This window comes from Falco cherrug, chromosome 5, assembly GCF_023634085.1.
Source record: "Falco cherrug isolate bFalChe1 chromosome 5, bFalChe1.pri, whole genome shotgun sequence".
Taxonomy (NCBI): Eukaryota; Metazoa; Chordata; class Aves; order Falconiformes; family Falconidae; genus Falco; species Falco cherrug.
Window position 1 is genome coordinate 2,520,589 of NC_073701.1, and position 25,663 is coordinate 2,546,251.

Genomic DNA, 25,663 nt, shown 5'->3' on the forward strand with positions numbered 1-25,663 from the left:
CAACGGCGGGCGGAGGCCTGTAACCCGCAGCAGCCCCCGCCGCGCCGTGCCCGCCCCCTCACCGCGATGTCGGTGCTGCGCGGCCCGCGGCCCCGCGGCTCCGGCAGGAAGGCCCCGAGGAAGCCGGCGGCGAAGCGGGACTGGGACGTGAGTGCTTCCCTTCGCCGGGTGCCGAGCCCGGGCTTCGGGCCTGCTGCGGCCCCGCCGCCTCATCCCGCTCCTCCTCCGGCTTGCGGGCAGCCAGGCGGGCCCGGCGGCCGGTTGGCTCTGCTGGGCGGCGCGCAGGGCGCGCTGCGGCCTTTTGGCGGCGGGGGAAGGGCCGGGCAGCCTTGAGCGGGCACAGACCTCCGCAGGGGCTCGCAGCGGAGGGACCCGGGTTTGTGTGGCCGTGGGCGGGATACCGTGAGCAGAGGTGGGTGTGCGCGGAGGGGACAGGCCCCGCTCGCTTCCGTGGGCCCGCGGGGTTAGGCCTCCCGCCTGGCTGCCCGCGCCTCAGAGCTCCCTGATAACCGTGTCCTTTTTGCTGCTGCCTGCCTCGCTGGGGTGGAATGCTTTACAGTGCCATAAAAATGCACCCTTGCCGGTTTATATTGTAGTTTAAAGGTTGTGGTTTTTTAATGAAACGTAAAAAAAAAAAAAATAATTCCGGTTTTTTCCTCCGTTCTGGGGTTTGATGTGTTCTCTGGTTCCTGTTTGCAGAGCACCGTCCAAGATTTGACCGTCCACCGGGCGACTCCTGAGGATATTGTAAGTATAACAGCCATCACTGCTCCTTCTCCGTGGCAAGGAGATGTAGGTGGTTATCTGCCATAAGTGTTTGCCATACTTGCAGGGTACTGTCTGCCAGTTTAGTCTGCCGTTCTTAAGCTTCTGAAAAAATTGGTGTCATGCATCCCCAGCTCTGGCAGTTGGTGTTTTTCAGTTTTCTGTTTCCATTGGGAAGCAGTAGCCATAGATTTTATTAACTGTATACAATCGTAAAAGCATAAAAACATAAATACATAAAACCTCAGTGGATTAGTTGGAATTAAGTCTTATATCTGCTGGAAAGACTGTAAGACGTGCTTCATTTGAGGAGTCTTTCTAATTCTGAGGTTACTCAATTTTCATTTAAATGGTTTAATATAATTTCTTTATACTGGGCGACCTGTTCATCACAATATGTGCAAACTACATTTCATTTTCCTTGGTAGCACTGATTATTGGGATAGGCAGTATAAGCTGTTGTTTCTAAATTTTGACACGTTAGTCAGGACATTTGCACACAATAGCAGAGATAGACTTGACTGTATAAGTGGTTGGCTTGATAGCTTCCAGACACTTTAGCAAGCACCTCACACATTTAATCTGTTTAATTTATATTAAATTGAAAAAATACATATGTATATGTAATTGTTAGATGAAGAGAAATAATATCTCTGGTGACTGACAGTGTTAAATCAGGAAAATGCACTATTTCTTTTTATGCATATTATAAGGTGGTAGTGTTCAGTGTGTTCTTCCCTTTACAGCTGAGAAAACTTGCTGAGTCAGTGGTCCAGGGCAGGTGGAAGTCATGAGACTTGCTTCATTCACTTTTGGAGCCGCTTTAAATTTGGCTGGTACTGATTGGCATTTTACACTTCTGGATGTTTGTGAGGCTGTCATTGGTACTGCCATGAAGTTAACATAAGTAGTATTTGGCACATGAATGATAAAATCAAGAAGAGCTTTTTAGCATTGCCCTGCAGATTTTGCTTTAGAGTGTCCCTTGATTTTGAAATGGGTTTTTTTATGTTTATGTAGCTGCGTCGCCATGAAATACACAAATCAAAAAACAAAGCACTAGCGCATCTGGAACTTCAAGAGAAAGCACTGAAAAGAAAATGGAAGAAGCAAAAACAACTGTCTGCTGATTCCTTGGAGAAAAGGAAATTGACTCTGATGCGTGAGGTGAGAGCTAAATCCGCACTTTCAGCCTGGTGCAGAGGATTTGCAGCAGTAGTGGAAAACTGCTGTTTCACATAGATTAACATTTGCTCCTTTTGTTGGATAACTTGATTTGTATGTGCTTACACTCTTCCACCTCTGTGTGCTGTGTGTATGCAATGATTGGAATAGACTGTCTAATGTACTAACTGGTCTACAGTTGCACGTTTCATCCTTGTTGCTTGGCTATGCCCTCTGCGATTCAGGGAGCCTGTTTGTGTCTGAACAGGAACTGTTTGCAGGTTAAACTGTGTGTTTAGAAAAGTATCTGTATTCTTTGCGTTCTTACTGCTATCTTGCCTTTTCCTCCTCCTGACTAGTGTGTTTCTTTGATGGAAATGTGAAGGTTTCTCTTTCTAGGAGGGACATTCTTATCTGCCATTGCTTGTTTAAACAGAGAAAACCGCAGAGTCTTAGGGGCTGAAAGGGTGAGGCAAGAAGCTGGTAAGGAAGAGCTTGTCTGGAAGGAAAATTGACACAATAAAGGTTGAGGAGCTATGGCTGCTAGCAGATAAGCTTGTCATCTCAGGATCAAAAAGCTTGTTCTCTAGACATTTTGAAGCATTCTGAAAATACATTGTTTAGTTTGCTTTTGAATATTGAACTATAGCAGCAAACCTAAGTTTAGCTAACAGAGACAGTAGCTGTCACTTGTTTGAACAGGGATTTCAGTGGTAGACATCCTTTTCTTTCGCTTGGCAGGTGACTCCTTGACATATGTTACGAAAACTACTCTCAAAACATAGTTATTAGCTTTCAGACCTCAGCAGCACTTGGACAAAATGAGAATTGTTCTTGCTGGTAAAGAGTAAGAGTGATGGTGAACAGTGTTCACCTAGCAGTTAAAATAAACGTGATCTGGTAGTCCTGTAAATGTGTAGTATATTAACCATCACCAACCTTTTCTTGCTTTTGTCTTTTGTAAATTTTCAGAAGTCTTTTTCTGATCTCTGGTTACATTCAAGCATAGACAGAAACAAACAAAAGTACTTAGAATTGAAGGTCACCTTCTAGATTCCTGTTTGACACCTGTTTCTCTGCAATCGTGGTAGAATTTTTGTGTTAAGGATATTGTGCTAATCAAGCTTTTTGATTTTTGACCTTTGTTACTTTCATACTTTTCTGCCAAGTGCAGGAAAAGTGGAGTATTTAAAAAAGCTGTGGACTTTTTATAGAAATTTCTCTAATTTGTAGTAGCAGGCTAGTTTCAGTAAGACTTCCGTGCAGAAATAAATAACGTATCACAAAGGTACATTAGACTACCTGCTATAAGATTTGGCTGGGCTACCTGTTATGTGACTTTGGTATTTTGCAGTTGTGAAACTCATGGTTAGGAAATAGTCTTCTGTATTTGTTGCCATTTGTAATGACAATGTGCAAATTTCAAATCCTCCTGAGTGGCTTTTCCCTTCATATTTAAGAGATGACTCTTATTTGACATAGTCTGTGTCTACTTCTGAATCAGAGGAAAAATGCTTCCTGATAGGAAGACTAAAGGAGGTGATGCCATACAAGATGAATCCCAGCTGGCCATTGATGTTTGGAACACTGGAATCTTCTTGTGTGTAGAGAAAAATAAAATCAATGGGAGAGAGATACTGCTTTTGCCTGACCCTGGCTTAAATCTTGGTAATTGCTAGGTCCTGTTGTTCAGAGTGGCTAGAGGGACTCCTCAGTCTGTGTCTCCCAGTAGAGCACAACCACTGTGGATTGTCACCTTGTCTCTGTTATTTTGGTGATCTTTTTTCCTTTATTGCTGTGAGCATAGCTTCCTTAGCCCCTTGAATCCAACTCAACTGGAAAAGACTCAGAGACAAAAACTAGGAAGATGCTGCTACTAGTGTGTTTTTTCTTGTAGTTGTAAGTTGAAGGGTAAAAAGAGTAAGAGTTATAAAATGGATAAGCAAAAATTGTAGTATTTTGGGCATTTTTCTGCAGTGGGGAGATTTTAGGGTTAGTCCAGTTTAATTATCTTTGATAACAATCTGAAACAGGAGGGAAAATGAATTTTAATGACTGGGACAAAGTACAGCACTTAGTGAATTTGTGGAGGGCACGTAAATGGGCCTAGAGAGGTTAGAAGCTGATATCACTTTGTTTTCTGCTGATCACAAGCAAATGTGGGCTAATGTACCTTGGGAACAATGCGCTAAAAATGTTTATCATGTGTTCATCTGGAGGGTGAATCTTAGGAACCTGCTGATGCTGAAAGAGATCTAGCAGGGAAGGTGAAAACAAATTAGTCAGGATAATTTTTGTCTTATTAAACCTGTCACCTTAGTTTTAATTGCCTTAGGAAAAGGAGTGATCTTTTGGGACAGGTAAACTTTTTTTCTTTCTTCTGCAGATCTGGCATAACTTTGTCTGAACACGTGTTGTTTTGATGTCAGATGGCTAAATGGAAAAGATTTAGTTAGTATCAAGTGTGAAAACTGAATAGTGATTTGAAAAAGTAGACACATGAGGTAATTGAAAGATGAATATTCACTGATTTACTAAATTGGTTATGAGGAGAAGTGTAATACCCTGCAGTGTAATTCAGGATCAAAAGACTAGAAAGGCATGGAAACTTCTTGACATAACAAAGCATAGTAAAATAGCAGGTGAGGGGGAAACAGGTAGCATTCCACTGCCTAGAGTTTTTTGGAATGAGGCTGAATATAAACCAGCAAACTTATTAATGGACACTGGAAGAAATTCTGTGGAAATAAGAGCATATATTGCTCTGAAACTGTTACAAACCAGTTCCTCTTAGGATTCCTGGGGGAGCGAGAATTGTCACTCAATTCTCTAGGAAGGCATACGTGATCCTGTCTTTTCAGTGGCATCTTCTAAAGCACTTGCAGTCTCTCCAGCTAAATTTGATTAACCATAATGAAGTGGAGGTCACTTACATATCTGGTCTCTTCTCAGATATTTAAGAATAACTACCTTCTTCCCAGGTTGTGGGATATAATTTTACTAGTGTGCCATTTCCAGCTATATGAATGAAGCCATGAGTGAGTGAGGAGTTTTGAGTTGCGTTTTTCCCACGAAGCCATGTCCCCAGTGGGCTCCATTTGGCTCATAGTAGCTGAATACCTCTTGCTTTGCACTCCAAGACCTTCCTCCTTAGGAGAGAACTGGTGTGGTACCAGCGATGGACTTCAAATACTCAGCGAGAGGGACCTTGAATACAACAGCTGTACTTTGTGAGAAGTGTGTGGAGATTCCCAAAATGTCTTCTGATGCTAGATGTAGTCAGCTGTGTTTATATCTGTTGAAACTTTTGTGGTGGTAGGTGGCTTAATTTTTAGGCAGGATTTTCAATAGTTGAGGCTGAATGGAACAAGTCTTCCTGAATTTGTTTGGATCTAATCATGGAGTGCAGTTTTGGGGTGTCTGTCAGATGTAGATAAGTGTCCTTCAGCTCAACAACATTGATATCAAATGATTTGAGGATACATACTGATACTTATATTTTTTTAAATTGCTAATATGTCTTCATTTTGATAAGTGTCATAAGCACCCAGCTTCTTGTTTGTGTCAGGGTGGAAGGAGAAGGGAGTAAAGAGTATTGGCTCTAAAGGGAAAGTCAGTGCTGATGGGAGTCCTGGAAGTAATAACTGTTTAATTTTTCGGAAAAAAGAAAAGGTGAATTCTAGTCACTCTGAGGCATGGTTTTCTGATCTGTCTTGATTAGGTTCTTATTGCACAGTACCAACTTTGCAAACAGTGTCTGGCTGAGTGTTCTTTTGCAAACTGTTTAGAACAATACCAAAAAAACGGGAAAAACTGGTCTGCTTAGTATGAAATATTTCCTTATATGCTATACTTTCAGATTCTGTCTGATCAGTACTGTTTGCAAGATGTATTGGAACGATCTGATCAGGTTATGGCTGTGGCAAAAGACTTTGGGGATGCTCCTCGCACACGAACAGGTAGACAATCTCATTTATGTGTGGTAGTACATTTAAGATTATCTCCTTGTTTTTAGTAAATAATCTTGCTTTGCAAAATTTTTTTTTTAACTGATTTCATCTCATCATTTAATGTAGTATGATTGAGCCTGGTCATGTCGGGTGAAACGCAGATGAGGACACCACCTCCCATGGCAGGGGAGAGCAACCCATGGCCGGTTATTCTACTGTATCAGTCCATTGTGGAATTTCAGATTGCTTACTGGGAAACACCTCACACTTAGCATTTCCACAGCCAGGCTACTGGCCCGTAATGAGTTTGAGGCACTGTAGTAGTTCTGATTCTTATTGCTACATGGGTAGACTGCTTGCTCTTGGATATTGTTGAAGATTTATCAGCAATTTGTGAACACGGCTTTTCCTTTTCTTATCCTGGTTTTTGGATCTTTATGCTGCTGGAAGGCAGGACTGGCTGTTTGCACGTGAAATCTTAAACTTAGGTTCTTTTTTCTGTAGGCTGCCATTCTCTTTTGCTTATAATGACTGTTTCATCTATACACTGCTTCTGCACAAGGGTATTTACACAGGTGAGAAGGACAAAAGCCTGGTACACAGCTGAGTGTATTAAGATAACTCCATGGTAGACCTTTGCCAGTTGTTTAAAGCAACGTATGTCCCTGTGACCCTTTTTGTGCAAAGTACGAGAACTTGCTTGTTGGTCCTACGACATACAGATAGTGTCCTCTGTTTTCTTCCCTGTTTTGTCTAATTCCTTCAGGTTTCCCTAATGTAACAATGGCTCCTAACTGTGACATAGAATCGTCCCAAGGACCCATTGTACAAACCTGTGATCCTCCCACTCAACTTTCCATCCTTAGTGAATCTGTCATGGATTCCCAGGTAATGTATGTTCTGTTCCATGCATGTCCTGTGGCCTTTTTGTTTGCCCAAAATAAGAATATTCAAAGGTAGAGTTTCCAAGCAGAACTGCACCTGTCTTTTGCGCATTGTATCAACCATGTTGATAACATATGTGGAAAATGGTTTTAAATGGAGGTGAGTTTGTTTAGTGAGGCTCTGGGAATCATGATTTTTTGATTTTTTTAACCTTTGAATATGAGAAACAAACATACTACGTCTCATAGAAGTGCTCTCATATTGGCATGCTCTCCCTTTTAAATGCTGGAGTTACCAGCAAGAGAAAAAAGTAACTACAGGCTAAAAAAACAACTTCTGTGTCACTTAATTGCTACATTATGAAATATGCCTCTGATTTTCTAATTATGGCTGCATATATGGCGATATAGCCAGTTTGGTTCCAATTTTTTTTCTGATAATGCACATGTAAATGTAACCCAGTTAACCCCACAGCCTTGATGAGTCCTACAAATTTCATTTTTAATACTTCGCATTACTTTACAATTAGTTAGATTTGTTTAAAAAGTTATTTTAATTGTTTTAATTTGTTTAAAGTTTCATTTAGAGCCTTTGCATTCTGTTTTCTTTTCATGACCTGAGTTGTACCAGGAATGTTCCCTGTGGTTTGAGAACAGGCATATGACACTCCCAGGAAACAGTGACTGAAGACCAAAAGGGCTGTGGGAGTGGAAATGATGGTGCCATATTCTCATGGTTCTCTAATCCTCTTTCCTACCATATTGTGCAAATATCTGCAGTTTGAGTTGCAGTACTTCTGTCACATATTTTGGTGTGATTTTTTTTTTTTTTAGTTTTTTTTAATATGAAGAGTTAACTGTAGCATTTTTGTAAGCTGTATCACTGGATGCATGCTGCAGATTAGGCTTACATTTTTAAAAGAAAAGCATACTGATAGTTGTCTGCTGAGCTTCTGTGAGATTTTGTTTTCCTTATGTGCCTACAAAAATCATAGTTAAAGGGTATCTGATGGAAGCCTACCCAGAAGCACAGAAACCTGGTAGTTTGAGGAACCCCAATTCCAAATTTGATTGCTTAAGTTTTTCTGTGAATGTGGTATGTAGGATTGTATTTTTTTCTGGTTGCATTTTACGCAAAGAATATAAACGTAGTTTTGCATATCTCATTACAAGGTTGTTTAGCTTGTGATGTCAAATGGCTGAAATTTTAGAAGTGCTGTAATTTAGGTTGCTTTTTCCATCTTCTGCCTGCTATATCTCTGTATTTGTTTTGGTACACCTTTTTGGTAAAGCTTTTTTTTATCCTACAGTATGTGTGGTCTGAATTAATATAAATAATTCACATAAAATATTGCATATTTAATTAATCACTTGCTGTGTTGTGTTCAGAGATCATTGTCAGCATCAGTATTTCTTAGGTACTAATGTTCCCTAAAACTCTTCCCACAGAGGGATGTGGTTTTGTTTGGTTTGTTTTTTTTAATTTTCTTTTGAGGTGCAGACTGAAACAAAGGTTTCTGTATTTTCTTGAAACAATTCCAGAAATTTGGATCTCTTAACTTCTTCCTAAAAAACAAATTGAAATTACTGTGAAGTCCCTTTTGTTTTCTTTGTCTCCTGAAAAGGCTCTTAATGAAGTGGAAGAGGAAGCATTATCGATCTATCAGTCAGAAGATGGACACCATGACTCTCGGAATTTTAAATCCAGCATCAGTTGTGGCAGGTCAGTACAAATCTATCCATTCAGGCTTCCATCTCCTTAACACTGGAAATAGGTGGAGTTAAAAAGGTGCTGCATGGGTATAGTTAAGTTACTTTTTCTGTTTCCCTTTGTCTTCTTTTCCTGACCTCGGGATTCTAGGGAAAGCCTCTGTTGTAACATTCATTCTCAGAATGAATGTGAGTAGGGAGCTCACCTGAGCAGTTACAGATATTTTGAAAAGCTCTTTCTAGACTGTAGAAATCTAGAATCATGCTATTCTCCTATTATAATTCACTGTTACACTTGTTTTGAACGTAGGCTACTTCGGTTGTTGAGAGAAGAAAATTCCTTGGAGAATTCTCAGTTGTGGGCTGAAAAGGATAGGAGGAAGACTACCTTATCACAGGAATCAAGTGTGCCTTTGACTCCAACAACTGTTTCTCCATCATTGGATCAGTCAGGTTGGATTTGCCAAATCACAGCCTATCAAATGTTGTTAGGTTGTTCACAGGATCCTGTCTGGAATTTCTTTTCTGGGTGGGGGTGAGAAACAGACACATATATATGCTAATTTGGCTCAGATGAATTTCCAGACTAAAAAGCCAGCTCTTCTAAAAAAATTATATTACAGTTAAGAATGTACCTGAAATATTTCATGTGTGTATTTTTTGTTTTGTTTTGCGTTTAAATCAGCCCTCAATGCTACGAATGTAGTCAAAAGAATCCATTCAAGACTTCAGAATGAAGACAAAGAAGAGACTGTAGACTCCACTTACACTGTGAGACAAGTGCTGAACCCGAATTTAAAGAAACAAAAGCAAATTGCAGCAAAAAGTTTAGTACTTTTACAAATAACATACCTCCCTTTGACCAAAATCCTTAATATCATAAGCAAGTACAGGTTGAAAGGGGTCTTTGGAAATCATTGTAGGGCTGACTGAAGTTTGATTTGGGCGGGGGGGGTGGGGTGTCTTGAGTTTTGAGCATCTCTAAGGATGGACATTCCACAGCCCCTTGTGTAGTGTATTCCTCTGTATTCTGCATGTTTCTTGGCAAAGTGAAGTCCACAGAAATTTGGGAATTTTTGATTTGATGCTACCCGTTACCTTGCTAGCTGTGGAGTTCTCTCCTGTGCAGGGCTTTTCTGTTTCTGATACAGCTTTCTATTCTGTGCTGCACAGGCTATCATGCATTTCAGTCCCCGTATTCTACACACATTTGTATGTGCAGACTGACATCAGATACAATTGTTTTCATGTTACAGTTTGTAAAAGAGTTGCTCGCTAAATATGACACCCAGAAGCAGCTGAATTTTTTAGCTGGCTGTTCATTGGCAAACTGTTTCCATGCTTTTAACTGAGAAGGAGGAAAGTATAAACAGGTATCTAAGATAAAAGGACCACACAGTCGTACTTGAGAGGTACTAATGTGGTGGCAGAAAATGCATTTTTTGATGATCTGAAAATAACTGGGATAACTGAGGGTGTTCTTTGATGGTCCATTTCAGCTCAGGGCAACGGAGGGCCTTTCCTTTGATTTACTTCAATAAACAATGTAATTTCATTGGTACTGCAAAGCTCTCTATACAAGTTGAAATTCCAATGACACTTTCCCCCTCAGTGAAAAGAAAACAAGCTGCACAGAACGTTGCAAGATGGAGGGATGATTATCCAGCTAATTCAGTCCCCGCTGATCTTCAGAGGGACAGCAGATCCAGCCTAGATGTTCTCAACCGCATGATACATGAAGTGGAGCATGAATTGGAGGAATATGAGCGATGTACAGGTCGTGAGGTTCAAAAAACTGAGAGAAGTGAAGGCCTCGCTGGGTTTACCTTGTCACTGGTGAATGCTCTCTGTCGTTTGATGCGCTACCTCAAAGAGGTGAGAAGACTCTGAATTGCTTCTGTAGAATGAATGAAAAAGGATATAAAATTACTTTACAGATGTGAACTTTGGTCTTTCCTGGCTCCCAGTCAGTTTACTGTGAAGTCTGATGATCACTGCTTTTTATTTGGATTGCATGCAATTAGGAGTTAAAACTTTTAATTTGTTAGCAACAGGTATGCCTAGCGGAAAGGGAGGAGCTGACTGCAGTGAAGGTCTCTCAGTGGCTATTAGCAAAAAATACAAAAGAAATAATGTAAAATTTGTTATTTAAATATGTTTAGAGTTGTATCAGAGTATTAACCACAGCCTCATGTACAAATTAGTTTTCTTCCTTTGCCTCCCAAAGGCGATGCTATCTAGTTTCCCTTTGTAAAGAGAAAGTAACATCTGATATATCTTTAAAGCTTTTCTCCTGTTAAGACAGAAGGCCAAGGAGTCTGGGTGTTTAATGAGACTACTTCTTTTGAAAGATGTATTTTGTATTCTCAATTTTTACTGAGTACCTCTGTGATATTGTTTCCACTTGATGTGTTACTGTTCCCTCCTTCCAGGAGTTGATTGTTGCTTGCAGAATTGTCTGCAACTTTCATAAATTTACTACCTAAATTCATAAGTAGAAGTATGCAGAAGTCACTCAAGCTACAAAGTGTGGTTGATTGTATAAAGAGTTGCTCAAGGCAGACAGTGTGCATACATAATTTTCAGTGACTTTCCTGCTTTTCATGGAGCTTAAATTACAATTAGAATTTGAGAATGTGCTGGTAGGAAGCAGAGCTTGTCTGAGTATTTCCTAAAATCTGATCCCTGTGATGCTAGGAATAATAGGAGTGTTTGTGTGCACTTCTATCCTGTGTGCTTCAGTCTTGCCTAGCCAGGAGAGTGAGCAAAGTTCCAATGACTGAATTATAGCTGTCAATGCATTTCAAGACAATGACTGCAGCGGATATTTAAAAAGCCTCTGTTTTAGCTAAACAGTGGATCTTCAAGAGGTTTTGAAGCTTCTGGAAAGATTCCCTTCCTCTTCTGGGAAGCAAAATATATCTTCCAGCTTTGCTGCAGAAAAGCTGAATGCAGAAGAGTTGTGATAAAGGATGTTGCTTAATTTATTCTCAAAAGTATATATAAAAAGTAGGAAGAGAAACTTGAATTACTGAATCTTGCATGAAAGTATTTTTCTTAAGTGATTAAAAAATCAACGTCTGCAAGAAGAAGATAATAGAGGAAAGGGGAAAAAGAAACATCTGAAATGTTTGCTAAACTATACGAAATTCTTAAAGGGAAGTGGATAAACCTGACTTGGTTTCTAAATGAATTTTGATATCATATGCCAAATGTGATAATTAATTGTTCCCTCCTCCATTCTGCTAAGAATGCTGTTTTTTTCCCAGACTCACAGGGCGAAGAGTTAGAGTAGACACATACTACATTAATCTGTGGCACTGTGTTCTTTATCTGTGCTTCGGCATTTTGTGGTGCAGTGTTAAAGCTTACATGATTATTATGTGATTATTCCAGCAGTGGCCTGGAATGAAAGTACTTGTTTCAGGGTATACCAGACCCAAACCCTAGCTGATGGTAGGAATGGATATATACAGCTGTTTTACCTTATGCTCTCCCCATGTGTAAATGTAAGGTGTATAGCTGCTTAGAAACTCTTCCTGCAAGGCTAGGTTAATGCTGTGTAGGGTGAGTAGACAGAATAGCTTGCCCAGGTGATCTAAGGCATCAGTAGGCTTCATCACTGCTACCAGGGTTAAGTCCTTATTTTGTGCTGTCTTTGGTTTCAGAAAAGATAGGACTGTCTATGGGGTTTTTCTTTTTTTTTCCCCATTTTCTGTGTCAGTTTGCTTCACTTGGATCGATACAGAAAAGCTGTTCTCTCTATCTGGAAGAAAACCAGAAAATGGATGGCCTCGTCTCTGATATGCCTAAAGGAGGTCTGTCTGCCTGTCTTTGTGTCTGGTGACAGTATCCGTGATTATTCTCAAAAATTATTTATTTATTCATTCACTTTATGTGGCTGCAGAGTCGTTTTGTCTCTTCTTTGGTGGTTTTTCACCTCTGGTCCCAATGCCAGCACAAACTAATCTATGGCACGTTATGGGCAGCTCGTGCTCTCATTCTGTCTGGCAGCAGAGAGGAGTACCCCAGCTGATTTTCAGGATCTCTCATGTTTTGGAGGTGTGACATATTTCTTTTATTCAGGGATTGCTTTGAGTAAATGCAGGCACCCATCTGGGGAAGGGCTCCTTTTGCTAATTCTGACATGTTCATGTGACTGTAGCCTCCACCCTTTTAGTTACAGTGGTCCAAAAAGTGGCAGTTGTGTATTCCATTTACCTGTTGGAGGTGGAAGGGATTCTTTTGTACAGGAAGACTGGCTATTGCAGCAGTCTACCTTAAAATAATAGATTGAGAATATCTTTAGAGGACAAGAAGTTCTTTACAGTAAAAAAAAAAAAAAAAAATATCTTTTGTCTCATGGTCAAGTGGATTACTTAACAAATAAACCTTTTTGTCTTCTCTAAAAAAAAACCAAAACCCACCTTCTAGACCTTTTTCTCTCTCTGAGGGAAAACATTAGAAAGCAAGTACTTCTTTATTTAGTCAAATTTGTCTTCATTAATGAATTAAGGAAACTAAAGAATAGGCACAAGTAGCACAAGATACTGACAAGCATCAGCACACCTAGAGTTATTTGATTACTGCATGAAGATTCAGTGACTTAAAAAAAAATTGTATCCGTGTAGAGAGACAATGCTGCTTGTTACAGCCTGTAAAGGTTGTAAAGAAGAACAAGGATGTATAGGATTCCCTACAGTGTAGTGGATTAACAAAGAAGGAATAGTCATCTGTCTGACAGTTCTCAAGCCCTGAAAACCGGATTTTGTCATGAAAGTAATGAAGTCAATTTAACAGCTCTTCCCACTATTGCTACAGTATGATGTCATATTGAGCCATTCCTGTTTCCAAGTATGAATCTGTATTGATTTATAGTAGGTTTTTAACTTTTTCTCCCTCTTTAGAGTGAAATGCAGCTGCGCGAGAAAGAGGTGGTGAGGCAGCAGCATGAGGAGATGTTGAACGAACACAGAGAGCTGATTGATGCTCTGACCGCAGAAATACTTCTAGTGAGGGAAGAAAACGTTACTATGCAGGTACTGAGCCCCCCTTACTCCTTATCCATCAGGATGACTTGTTAGCATACAGAGTTGTGTTGCAAATATTGACTGAGATGCATTGTCTCACGTTCCAAGAGATTTTAACAACAAACAGAAATAAAATGATGAAATTGGATGAGGAGCCTGGGAATTATAATAGCAGGTGTGAGGTGTGGGAAAAGAATGTTTCAAAAGCCAATACTTTATCTTCATTTAACTTTAAAGCCTGAGAAAATGCTAGTTCCATGAAACTGAGCTTTACTTTATTAATGTAAAAGTTTAAGCATCTTCCTGCATGCTTCTATACTTTTAACACTACTGGAGCAATAGAGTAGACTAGATGTAATGCTACATTTACTTCTTTTCGGTTTGCAGTGGAGGTAGATTTGTTCCATGGTTACATTTGGGAATGAAGCAATAAAGCAAGCATGGAGAGGAAGTGGCGTCATGAATTAGGAAAAGGAAAACCAGAAAATTTATTTGAGTCAGGAGGGGAAATAAATGAGAAGCATGGAGACACTAATAATTAACACCTCACTGGAATCCTACAGATTCATGCAGTGGTATTAAGAGGCCAAATTTCTTCTCAGGACTGCTTGTAGTATGTAATTTTCTAATTCATGTTGCTAAAATACAAATCTCTTTCTCTCTCTCTTTCTTCCTTCTTTAGAGGAAGTTTCAGCAATACATGACGGTAACAGATGAACAGCTGACATCTCTCACACAAGCATTTAAAGGCCTCCCTTTGGTAGAACCTAGAAGAGAACAAAGTCCAAGCCATTTTGGAATTGCAAGCAAAGGTCCAGTGAACGGCCAAGGTGTGTGTATGTATGTGTGAAGGATGAAATGGGATTTGTGGCTAGTTTATCCCTGTAGTGGAAAATCTGGTATTTAACAGGTATCTGCTTGAATAAATACCTCTTGCATGAGCATGAATCTCACTTCTGGAAATTCAGATGCTATGGGCTCTGCTGTGAGCACAAGCACTTTGCTGTTATTTTTTAACAATGTTACAGGTTGTATTCCATCCCTGTTGGCATCCTTCTGTTTGGATCAGGACTTCAACTTTTTAGCCAAGTCCTGGGCCTGAGCTTTAAGTGAGACATAGTATGTTATTAAAAAAAAAAAAAAAAAAAAGGGTGTAGCCTTCCCCCATTAAGATGGCTTACAGAGTCAGGTTTATTCTGAGGGTCCTAAAAAATGCCAAAACAAAACAAAGCCAACCGAATCAGGATCTCGCTGCTCTATTACTGAGGCAGCCTGACGGCGTCAGATTGGTTCTTCCATAAAACATCAGAGGTCGCTGCTGACCAGAAACAGCAGCTGCTGAGGCCTATTAACTAACAGGGCAGAAGTCTGTTACTTGGTGTTTGTGGCTTTATATCAGAGGTGAGTGACCTGTTGAGTGAGATATAACAGAGATGCAGGCGAATTTAAGGCAGTAGCATTGATGGCTAAATTAACTAAACCTGGTTCACCTTGTACTTTTAACGTTCTTTCACTAGGGAATTTTCTTCCAACTTTCTTTCCCAATCATTGTTTAAACGTGTCAGTTTTGCTCTCAAGGTCAGAAACACTTTGTGAATCCCAAGATTCCTTGAAGCTATTTGTATTCCTTAGTTAAATGGTGGGTTTGTGGACACTTTTATTTTCAAAAACTGACTGTTTCTGTGGGGTTCTCAGGAAGAAGCCACATACCAGATCCCCTTTTTGTGATGTACCCAGACTTCGTAAAAGCAAACAAAAAAATCATACCCCAAAATATAAAAGCCCAATTAGAAAAGCACCCCTCAAAAAAAACCCCAAAAACAAAACCACCCTGAAAAACAACAAAACCCCAAACCCTCCTATTCAAAAATTCTGCAGGACTAGAATTTCCAAATCTTCCTTCTTTATTGGTCTCTCTTCTCACGAAAATGCATCTTCCAGAGGGAAAGCTTCCTGAAGTTACAAAAATCATTCTTCCTCCTCCTCTTTCAGAATCTCTTGTACCCTTAAGGCACCTGACTGGATGTGAAACATTTCAGATGGCTAGTTTTAGAAGCCATGCATAAGTTAGCATAAGACCTCTCTGGAGAGAGGAAGAGTGGCTGAGAGGAGTGGGGGCGATATTAGTGACAAATGTCATGTGAGGAGGTTACTTTGGAAATGCAGCTCTGCACAGTGAAGCAGAGCAGGAAGGTCTTTCTCATTTCTTGCCAGGGTCATTGAATGGTAGAGCAGGTTTTAAATTCCATCTCAGAATCTCAGTAATGTGAACCACAAAACAATATTTTATGTGAACAGCCTCTTCTGGCTTTTTGCCTTTGAAGGGTGCTTTTTGTGTCTTGCATTTTGGGATCAGATAGTTCTGCTTAATTTTCCACTAAATTCTCTTTTGGAAACAAATACCCTGAACAAAATCATGAAGGGGGAATTCAAAGATGGCACTGCCAGAGCAGTGGTTATAAGCATATTAAAATTACTGTGGTCTCACATTTCATGTTTTTCATTTTGTGCCTCCCTGATACATTCAAAATAGATGGTAACATAGACACAAACTAGTTGTAGTTAAATACAGAAAAATAACTTCTTTTTTTACTGAAGAAATGTCTGATTTTAATTAAGTCATTAAAAGATCATCAGAGAGCTTGAAAAAGCTTTGGATTGTTTTCTGCTCCACCACTGTTGCCATCAAATTTATAATATAGGACAAGTGTTTAGGTCTGCTTTTCTCAGGAGAATATTACCAAATGCAGCTCACTTAAATACCTGTTCCTCACTGTCATGTTGAAAAGGGGGGGGTTTCCTCGAACCCATTATATTTGATCAGCCTGTCAGTTTCCCAAGAAAGATGAGACCCTTGTGCCCGACCAGTCTGTCCGCTCCCTGCATTTTGACAGCCCACGGTGTCGGAGGGTGATTTGACCAACTTATTCAGTGACCCCCACTGACAGCATCATGGAGTCACATCCCTTGTATCAACTACTCAGATCTGCGGAGACTTAACACAAAGTGAACTTCAGCTGAAGGTTTTTGTTACACAAAATGCAAGTTTGTGACAGGATAAAGTTCACACATTGGTGGTGATAGTACACTGACCACAAAACAAGCTTAAAACAATACACCTAGTAACAGCTAGCGTGAGTTAGTTGTAGAAGAAAGTTCTTACCCAATAGGCATCTCTATGGGGAGAAAACAGGTTCAGCCCATCAGCTGATCCCAGAAGTTATGACGGATTCTTCCCTAACTTTCCCTCTCTTTTGTTTACTTCTTATACTACTTCTTTACATTTAGATGGAGCTTGACTGACTCTAGTTATACGTATTTTTGTTAGTGATTGGTGTAAAATTCTCTCACTTCTAATGCATATTAGTGTGCATCCTCAGATAGCACTGTTGAAGCTTTTTACTAACTATGCGTGCTCCTTTGCCCACTGTTGGGGGGACTATTTGAGTCAGAGGTCTTGATCTCCCACTGCCACAATTATCTTTGTCCTACTTCCAACTAATTTTAAGTTAATATCAGTGGATTGCAACACCTTACCAGCTTGTCTCCTCTTGCAGCCAGAACTTTCCTCCCTTGGAGGCTTCTTTCTGCATACCTTGGATAACGGTGTTCTTTTCACCATCCGTTCTTTGTTTCCCATCCTTCCCAAGGCTGACTCCCTTGGTTAGAAATCCCTTCATTTGTCACTTTTAACAACTTTAGAGAGTCAGTTTGACCTAAACTTTGTGCACAGATTTGTTTAACGTATATTTAAACACTAAATCAGAGTTTGGTAATTTGGGAGTTTAGATGACAATTCCCCACTTTGGGACTTATATATATTCATATATCAAATAAGTCCCGTTCTCCCTGGAATTCTCTCAGCAATAAAACACTTAGCAGTGTTCATCTGAGGAAAGTAATTTTTGCCGCAATTGTTGGCTCAGCAGCGGACATCTTCTCATATATTCTTCATTTGACAACTGCTCTGCAGCTTATCAGCTGTGTGGTATTATCAGGTTCCCATTCCTGTAGGGAGTACAACAGAGCTTGGCCACGATGTCTCCACTCTTCTCCACCCTCTGTTACCCCTGTCAGCATGTACTAAGATGGCAGGGTGTATTGCTTAGGGAGCCATGGTAAAGTAGACTCCTTACATGCCAACCGTCCTGAAAGGGGTAACTGTATTTTACCCTAAAAAGCTTTCTGTAATACTACACTTCCATGAGGTCCCAGTTTTCTCTAATTTCCCCCAGAGTAATTTTCCCACACTCACAAGTCACGTGCCAGTAAGTCTTGTGCGTGAGCTACAAACAGATCTTTTGCTCGTATCCTGAAATTGTGAGGCTACATGTAAGACCTCTTCTTGGTCAGTAAAGGCCAGTAAAGACTTGTATTATGCTCGAGTGAGAGAGTCCTGTACCTGGGGATCAGAAGGAAGTTCAGAGTGTGTGTGGAACACGCTCTAGTCTGTCTTTTCAGACACCTGAACATAAGAGTTCTTAATAAGATTTTTCCCTACACTGCTGTTGCACTAAAACTGATTTTTTTCCTTTTTGTTTGTTTTGGTTTTTTAACTTTTATCCTTGCTTTGTCTCTTTCTTTAGAAAAACCTGATTTGAGCTATTCTGAGCCCAGGACTGATGCAGGCAACAGGGAAAATACGCTGAAAGCCCCACAGGAAGAACTTTCTTTCAAGTTTCCCCCAAGGCCAGGTGCCTCAGGTGGTGTGGGTAGAAGCTTGCCAGCTCACGTTTTCCAGCCAGCTGTGCTTTTGTCACCCCCCCGGCAGAAGAGCAGGCAGGAATTGTCTTCCCTCCAGAATGGTGAGATCTCTCTGGCTGTAGTAGTGTGTTACTCTGGGAGCCTGTGTAGTGTGCTAATGTTTCAATCTCACGCTACCTTTGGAGATGTATTTTCTATGGAAAGTTTTTAATATGTATGCTTTGCACTATATCCTACTTCTGCACCCAGACACACATTTCTTTTCTTCCTGTGTTAGATTTCCTTTAGACTCCCTGTCCCCTGCAGCTCTTCATCTACTGTCTGCAGCCTTGTCAGTGGCAATCCAGACCGACATCTTTATTTTGTACTGGTTTTATTGTCACTTCTGTATGATTGCTGTAGCTTTTTGTCTGTGACATACAGCGCATCATCTCAGATTTCCATCTGCTGATGGTGGAATCCAGCCTCCATCACTTTTAATGGTGGGACCACTGAAGACTGGAAATTAAATGCCTCTGCAGCCCCTGCTGCAGACAAGCCAGGATGTCTGTAGGCTGTGTACTCTTGCTTTGAGTCAATATTTCTAGCAGAGGTTTTTCTAAAACTTCGGGAGTAGGTTTCCATTGAGTTTCATTTAAAACACAGGAAGTGGCTGAAGAAGTTGTGGGTGAAATTATGTGGTGCCAGATAACCAGATTAACTCAGTCTTGTGTCAGTATCCATAGGCTTGAGGAGTTTTATAGGTCAGTAGCTCAATTCTGGTCATTTGGAGGAAGAAAGTTCATCAGGGGTGATTAGGGAAGGTATTTCTCATTTCAACTTAATGGAGTGAGCAGAAGGGAGGATCCTATGTGACTCTCAAAATTAGTTGTCTCTTCCTGCAACTGCCACCGTAACCACACGCATCTTACTGAATATGCTAGGTCCCTGTAACCCTCTGATGTCAAGAGGCAGATAATTGCATCTATGACTAGCGTGATGGTTGCTGACAGGACGTAGGGCACAGTAGTGGGGTTTTGTGCCTTCCCTTCTCCTTTTCTTCCCTGCTTTCAGCTGTGTTGCTTTCTAAGTCTTTTCCAAGTCAAAAAAAAAAACTCAAAATTTGATTTCTAAGGAGTTGGCAGGGCAATTGGAAGTTTGTATCGAGTTCAACCTTTTGGTGGGCTGCTGTGCTGTGAGGAAGCACACAATAAATCGGGAGGAAATGATGTAAAGGTAGTGTTCTGCAAAGAGCAACGTGTTTTCAGTCCCATTGAGAACTGCAAGATGTTGGCTGTCATTTGAAACAAGAATATAAAACTGTATTCATAGATTTAGCTACCATTTGGTTATGTGAGAAATGTACTGTTACTCTTTGAAGACCATTAAGGATGCTAAATGGCTCAACAAATGTAAAACTTCTTGAATATTCCTCTTATGAAAACTGTTTCATAAAACAGATTTGTATGTAAATTTTTAAATGCCATGCTCTGCTCAAGAGACAAAAGCTAAAGCTTGGGAAAGAATGGGCTATTTGGTATATAAAGCATAGAAAATCTGGTTTTGATCACAAAATCCAACTTGGACTTAACACATAGCAGCTCACAGTGCTGTAATGTATCTGGTCACCCGTACGTGGCGTGTTTGTGAATGATGACCACAAAAAATACCTAGCTACCTTTGTTGACCAGAGTGCTTCCCCTTTCTTAGGTGGTGAGCAAATAGCTTGTTTATTAATATGCCAAAAGTCTTCTATTATTTTGTTTTATTATTTGTACTGGATAATATTTATACTTATAGAATGTCAGAGCTGAAATGCAAACTTAGAGTTTATTAGGTAAGGTAACTGGATTTAGGAAAATGGAGGACTAACCAAGAAGTAGTGTTTGATCTTCTTTATCTTCTCTCTCAATCTTTAATTAAATCATCTAAATGTGAGACTGTTTGCAATAGGAAGTACTAAACCTGGTGAGCTCTTGCAGCAGGATCTGGCATAGAGTGATTTTGATCAGTAACATAACACTATTTGGGCTGGATGTTACAATTCAGGTTCCTGCTTGATTATTACTAGCCTGACGCAATAAAATCACTGGTAGTTTCCTTGATGAGGATCACGTGTCTTTCCTTACTGTTCCTTTATTTCTTGTTTGTAGTGTTTACAGCCGTTTGTCAGTCTCCTGAAAACAGCAGAAGAGAACTGTGCAAGGAAAGGAGCTCACCTTCCTCCCTGAGAACACAGAGCACGACTGAGGAAAATTGTCTCATCTTTCAAAGGCAACCAGCTCTTCCTGCAGACAAAGACTTGGAGAGTTCCCACGAGAAAATCAATCTGTCCTGCCCAGGTGACACTAGAAAAGACAGTACAGCTGAAGAGTTATTTCAAAACGGCGACCTGCTGGGACAGATAGCTGAGCTCACACGGCAGAACTCTTTAATTAAAGCTCAACTGAGCAAATTCAGAGGCTGCTCTGAAGACACAAGTGACTGCCTGTATCAGCCAGGCCCAGTACGAAATGCAAATCCTAGTTCAGGCTCTTCAGAAAGACAGGTGAGAATGTAACAGAAAAGGAAGGCTGGATTCCCCATTCTGCTGATCTGCTTTCCCATAGCTTGCTGATGCTTTAAGACTGTTTCTTTCCTGTTGTCAGTTGTTTTGAGGAAAAGAGTAGCAAAACAAATAGTTTTTTCATTAATTTGCTTGGAGACTTGTGGTATTTGTCATTCCCTAAAGAGCTCAACATTAGTTTCTCATATTGGACCTACAAGTGTTGAAAAGCATGCAGCACATTTAAAAGTTTAGGATAAAGTTATGCTGCAAAAAGAGGTGTAATTGCAATGTGATCACTGTTGTAGCTTTGGTAATATTAACAGTGAAAGCACTGCACCAACCTAGAGGTTCTTTCAAGCTTGTAAAATACGTATTTAAGTCCATGCCATACATGTCTTCTGCTACTGTGACCCAGAAGCCAATGAAATTAAAGTTAGGGCAGGTACATCTCTTGCAAAAACCTGATTATAGTGTATGCACTAGTCGGGTCTGTCTTGTCAGTCCTGCTGTGTGGTGAAAATCCCTAAATCTTTGGGAAAGGGAGAACTTGAAGTCTTCAGTTGACACAGAAAACCTTTAATCTGCAACTAAGTAGCTCTTTGGTGGCACCCCAGTGAGTGGAGTTAACATCACAGAACTGCCTGATCCCTGCCCTTGCTACTGTCTTTACTTCTGTTCTGTCACAGTGGCTGAATTACTGTTCAATTAAGGATCCTAAAGATTTTAATTTTCCTCATTTAAATGTAGGCTGAGTGTTGTCACTTTCCACATTATGTTGCATAATGTTGTACAAGGCAATGCAAACTTTAGGTGTTGTTTTTGTGGAATCAGTTCCCACAGGTGGAGGGGAAGAGGTGACAGTGGGATGAAAACCTGGTTTAAAGATGAGTTCCATGATATTTTCACTAGAAATCTGCTTTTGCTTCCCCACACCCTCCTGAATAGGTGTCTCTCTGATTAAGCTTTTTCTTAATTATGATTAATTGCTGAATGGTTGGGGGTTGTTTTTTCGGGTTTTTTTTCTGTATGTGATACAGACAATAGCCAGTTTTTTCTGGTTTGTAGGAACAGTTTAAAAGTTAGGACCTAGATACAGGAAAGTGAAAGGGACAAAATCATATTTTTCACAGGAGGTGCTATATGAATGATGATGTTTACTTTCAATTTGAAAATTAAAATGCATAGAAGTACTTGGAATATACTGCATGCTTTCCTTGAGTGTGAAAATTATAAGTTTTTAATTGGAAGTAATTATCCAATTATCCAAGTAGACTCATCTGATGGTATCGAAGAGCTTGGAGGAAAGAATAGCAGAGCTGAATCGTCAGAGTACAGAAGCACGTGACAAACTGTTGCAGCTAATAGACCAGCAGAAATCAGCTGCTGCCGGTATGGTACCTCCAATGGTCACTCCTGTTCTGCCCCCATCCCTACATTTTGCCGGTAAGTACCCAGCTTCAGGAGAAACAAAAACTATTAAGACAATGTTGTTCCCCTTTTGAGAGTTCTCTGTCCTTAACCTGATGGATCAGCGGTTGCGGTCAGCAGTACAGTCAGCAGTACACTTGCTGTTAATGACTGTATGGTACAAACACTCCTTACTTCAGAGAGATAAAAATATATCAGCTAAACTTCTCCTGAAGTTAGTTTCTTAGTAATTGGTCTGCTGCAAATACCGTGCTTCATGGTAAATCTGTTCTTTGCTATGTCCTTGGCTGCGGAACAGCTCTGCTACGTAGTCACTGGTGGGCAGAACTGGGCTTTTCGATCAATCCTCTCTGCCGGAGAATCTTTTATAAAAAAATTAAGTATTTAAATCAGGCTTCTAAACATCGCAGCAGAGTGGTTGTCCAGTTCTCAGCCACATTTTGGTTTTTGGTGTCTTTGGTGCTCTTCCCATGAGACTACTTTGCTGAGTTACTACCAGTGCTAATAGAAATAACTGGAGCTTCCAGTCATCTGAAGAGGTAAATTAGTAAAGGGAATATTCTTGCTGATTCAGGATTCACAGATTAGCTGCCATGTGTAACTAGAAACAAAAATACTTTCCAGCAGGTGAGGGCTGATTTATCTTTTCATGGAGTCACTGTAATTACAGGCAGAACTGCAGGTGAGCACGTACACATGCTCTGTCTAGAACACCTGCCCTTTCCCCCTTCTTAAACCACAGAGGGCATATAAAGGGAAGGACTTGAGGGGAAGGAGAGACCACAGTGTGTGTGTGCATATGCACGCAGGTGCGTGTGCAGTGACTCACGCAGCAAAATCATAACACTTTTAACACTTCTACAGCTGTTTTAACATAAATTCAACATGGTAAGTAAAATCTTAAAGGAACAAAATAGAGAAATTGGAAGTCTCTAAGCCTCTGATTGCCAAAACCCAGAAAGTTTATCAATCTGTAGAAGAATCATTCAGTGTCTCTCCATGTTATCCACAGTTGCTCTGAGTATCTGCTGTCATTTTCAGAGAGTGGGTGTGGCGTTGATGTTTAGCCTGATGTTTTGTGTCTGATCTGTATATTCTATTGTGAATATTCTGCAATTGTGAGGAGTTAGGTGCTGCCCCTCAAAAAATGGGAAAATGAAATGAATGTTATGAAACATTGCTGTGTTCTCATCAGAATCAAGCTATTATTTATTGCCTAGAAAATGCAAGGAAGACAATTGAAGTGTCTGTGCCTGTGACAGTCACTATGGACAGCTCCAATGAAAGTAGTGTTTCCCCTGCCAGTATGACCAGTATAAGAAGGTAAAAATTAACCCTTTACTATTTCATTTTTCAAGTGTCTTGATTACCCATGCAGCAGAACCTGAACACAATAGAAAAATTGCCATCTTTTTCTTTGGCTTCACGGACTTTCCCTGACCTCACCACACTCAACTCTGTGGAAGTGGGACAAAGGTCCAACAGCTTTTTCACAACTTCCATTGTTTGTATTTAAAATACCTGCAATGTGACATAAGACAGATGACATGAGTTGTTGAGGACTGTTGATGAGGGGTCCTAAGTCAGGATCTGAGGCGTGATTCTAGTAGTTGCTTCCATTTTTCACTTTTTCAATCTCATTTTGAATGTCTACAGGTCTGTAGGAGACTCCAGCAAACCTTGTTCACCCCTAAGTGCCACATCAGAAAGCGTGAAATTAACTTCTGTTAGCCAAAGGCCAAAGGTAAGACTGAAAAATCTTCAGCCAGAAAGTTTGATTGTGGTGTCATATAAGGAAAAAGCAAGACAGGTAAAGAAAGTGAGAGAGCTTCGTCCTACCTTAAATCTACCAAGGCTAATAGTAATTGATTTATGACAGTTTGGATTCCAGACAGTTGGTAAGGGGAGACTGGAGTGCTAGTGACACTGGTTGTTTGCTGCCACAGAGCTGTTACTTACCAGTGAGTAATCCTGTAACTATGTTTTCTGCCATGGCATCTTCATGCATTAGAGCTGAGAACCTCTGGCAGTCTTTCACTGATGGCTCCGAGAATTTAAGCATTATGATGTACTGGTAGAGTCACACAGGAGGCAAGCGAGCTCTTGCCTAGCCTGTTGCACAGGTCAGGTGCTGAAGGATAAATAAATCCAAATGCAAAGAAAAATCCCCGGTCTAGATTTCTGATTCCCAGTGTGCAAGGAGGAGAATGGACTACAGCGAGACACTTTCGCGGGGAACTGCAGGCAGTAGGACAGTCTGGTAAACCAGCCATAGATCTGTTAATAGGTTTGCGGGCAACCGTGAGGAGATATTAATACCGTCTTTCCTGATGTCCGAAACAACCTCAGTTAGGAGTGATAAAGAGAAATAAAGTTAGGGTCCAAGACTCCCTATCCTGACAGCAAAGTTATACATGCCCAGAGGGAAAATTCGGAATACTTAAGGTAGATATGCTTTAAACTAGGTATCTAAAGTAGGTGGTGCCGACGGCAGAAGTTGCTGTGTCTCAGTGAGCTGGTATGGAGCAATCCTACACAGGACAGCACTAACCAGCAAGTCTGTGGGAAATTTCTGTTGTATGAATTTCAACTGGTTTCTTCTTTTGCAGGTGGAAAAGCAAAAAGAAGAAGGCTGGTTTGCATTGTCAATGCACGTTATGTAAAGGAAGTTGCACTCAAGTCCTGTATTTTAAATTTTATTTTTTTTATGAACCACAGTTAGGTCACAGTAGTTCCTCTGTCCAGATGTACAGTTTAACTCTGAAGTGCTTTCATGTCAGGGCCGTTAGTATGAAAAGGTCCATATGCTTACTGTATTTACACCATACAGAGCACTATAGGAAGTCCTGGGAACGAGCTTCTGAACTGGATACGCTGCTGTCATATTACATCTTCTCACCAAATAAATCTTTCACAAGATTGTCAACTGAAGCTGCTGTAGCAATACAAATGAGCATCTGATATCAGTGTTAGATACACTGAAGACGGGAGGTTTTAGAAATTGCATGTGAAACTTTCTGTATTTGCACAAGATACGGGAATGAAAAAGTGAAGAAGGACTGAGAGGAGGGAAGGTACCTAGATTCAAAACCAGCCTGGAGATTAGGAAGCCAGTCTAATCCTGCTGGGTGAGAATTTGCATCAGAAATATGTGGTTTACAGTTGCTCCCAAAAGTTGTGTGTTCTGTGCAGTTAACATACTGGGGATTACATCTGGACTTGAGGATTGATTTTTTTTTTTAAATCTCATTTAATATTTTTACAGTAAATATAAAGTGACTATTTGAAGTTGAAATCAGAATCTGTATTTGCTGTGTACTGAAGTGTGCTCTCTGATTCAACAGAAAACTGTGATAAGACTACAGTTGTATTAAGCTGGTTTGTTATGTGTGTATATAATACTTCAATGACCATGTTTTTATATTGTTTTTATTTGACTTTTTAATGTAGCCACCATTTTATTATTAATGATTAACAGTAAAACCTAGGATTGTGAGGAAA

General features: G+C 40.3%; 1 protein-coding gene across 6 annotated transcripts; it reads left to right on the top strand.

The window, feature by feature from the left end:
* SPICE1 (spindle and centriole associated protein 1) lies at nucleotides 1–25,663 on the top strand. 6 transcript variants are annotated; one of them, XM_055711582.1, is made up of 17 exons: nucleotides 2–147; nucleotides 700–747; nucleotides 1,786–1,932; nucleotides 5,789–5,888; nucleotides 6,646–6,767; nucleotides 8,389–8,486; nucleotides 8,784–8,926; nucleotides 9,159–9,299; nucleotides 10,086–10,348; nucleotides 13,381–13,512; nucleotides 14,186–14,333; nucleotides 18,090–18,308; nucleotides 20,340–20,734; nucleotides 22,006–22,177; nucleotides 23,383–23,485; nucleotides 23,819–23,906; nucleotides 24,772–25,663. In XM_055711582.1, exons 1-17 carry the CDS (start codon nucleotides 67–69, stop codon nucleotides 24,823–24,825), a joined length of 2,454 nt encoding a protein of 817 aa, XP_055567557.1. In that variant the 5' UTR covers nucleotides 2–66; the 3' UTR covers nucleotides 24,826–25,663. The 6 variants fall into 6 exon arrangements, 5 of the variants coding, with proteins under 5 accessions (XP_055567559.1, XP_055567558.1, XP_055567563.1 ...); XM_055711587.1 differs by lacking the exon at nucleotides 2–147 and adding an exon at nucleotides 160–412; XR_008732413.1 differs by lacking the exon at nucleotides 24,772–25,663 and having other exon boundaries at nucleotides 1–147; nucleotides 23,358–23,485.

Excerpts from the sequence above, each read along its gene's own strand:
- SPICE1 (XM_055711582.1), top strand. The coding sequence starts at position 67 with ATGTCGGTGCTGCGCGGCCCGCGGCCCCGCGGCTCCGGCAGGAAGGCC. Across the intron at positions 9,300-10,085 it reads AAAGCAAATTGCAGCAAAAA|TGAAAAGAAAACAAGCTGCA; the intron begins GTTTAGTACTTT and ends TTTCCCCCTCAG. Across the intron at positions 22,178-23,382 it reads CCCATCCCTACATTTTGCCG|AAAATGCAAGGAAGACAATT; the intron begins GTAAGTACCCAG and ends TTTATTGCCTAG.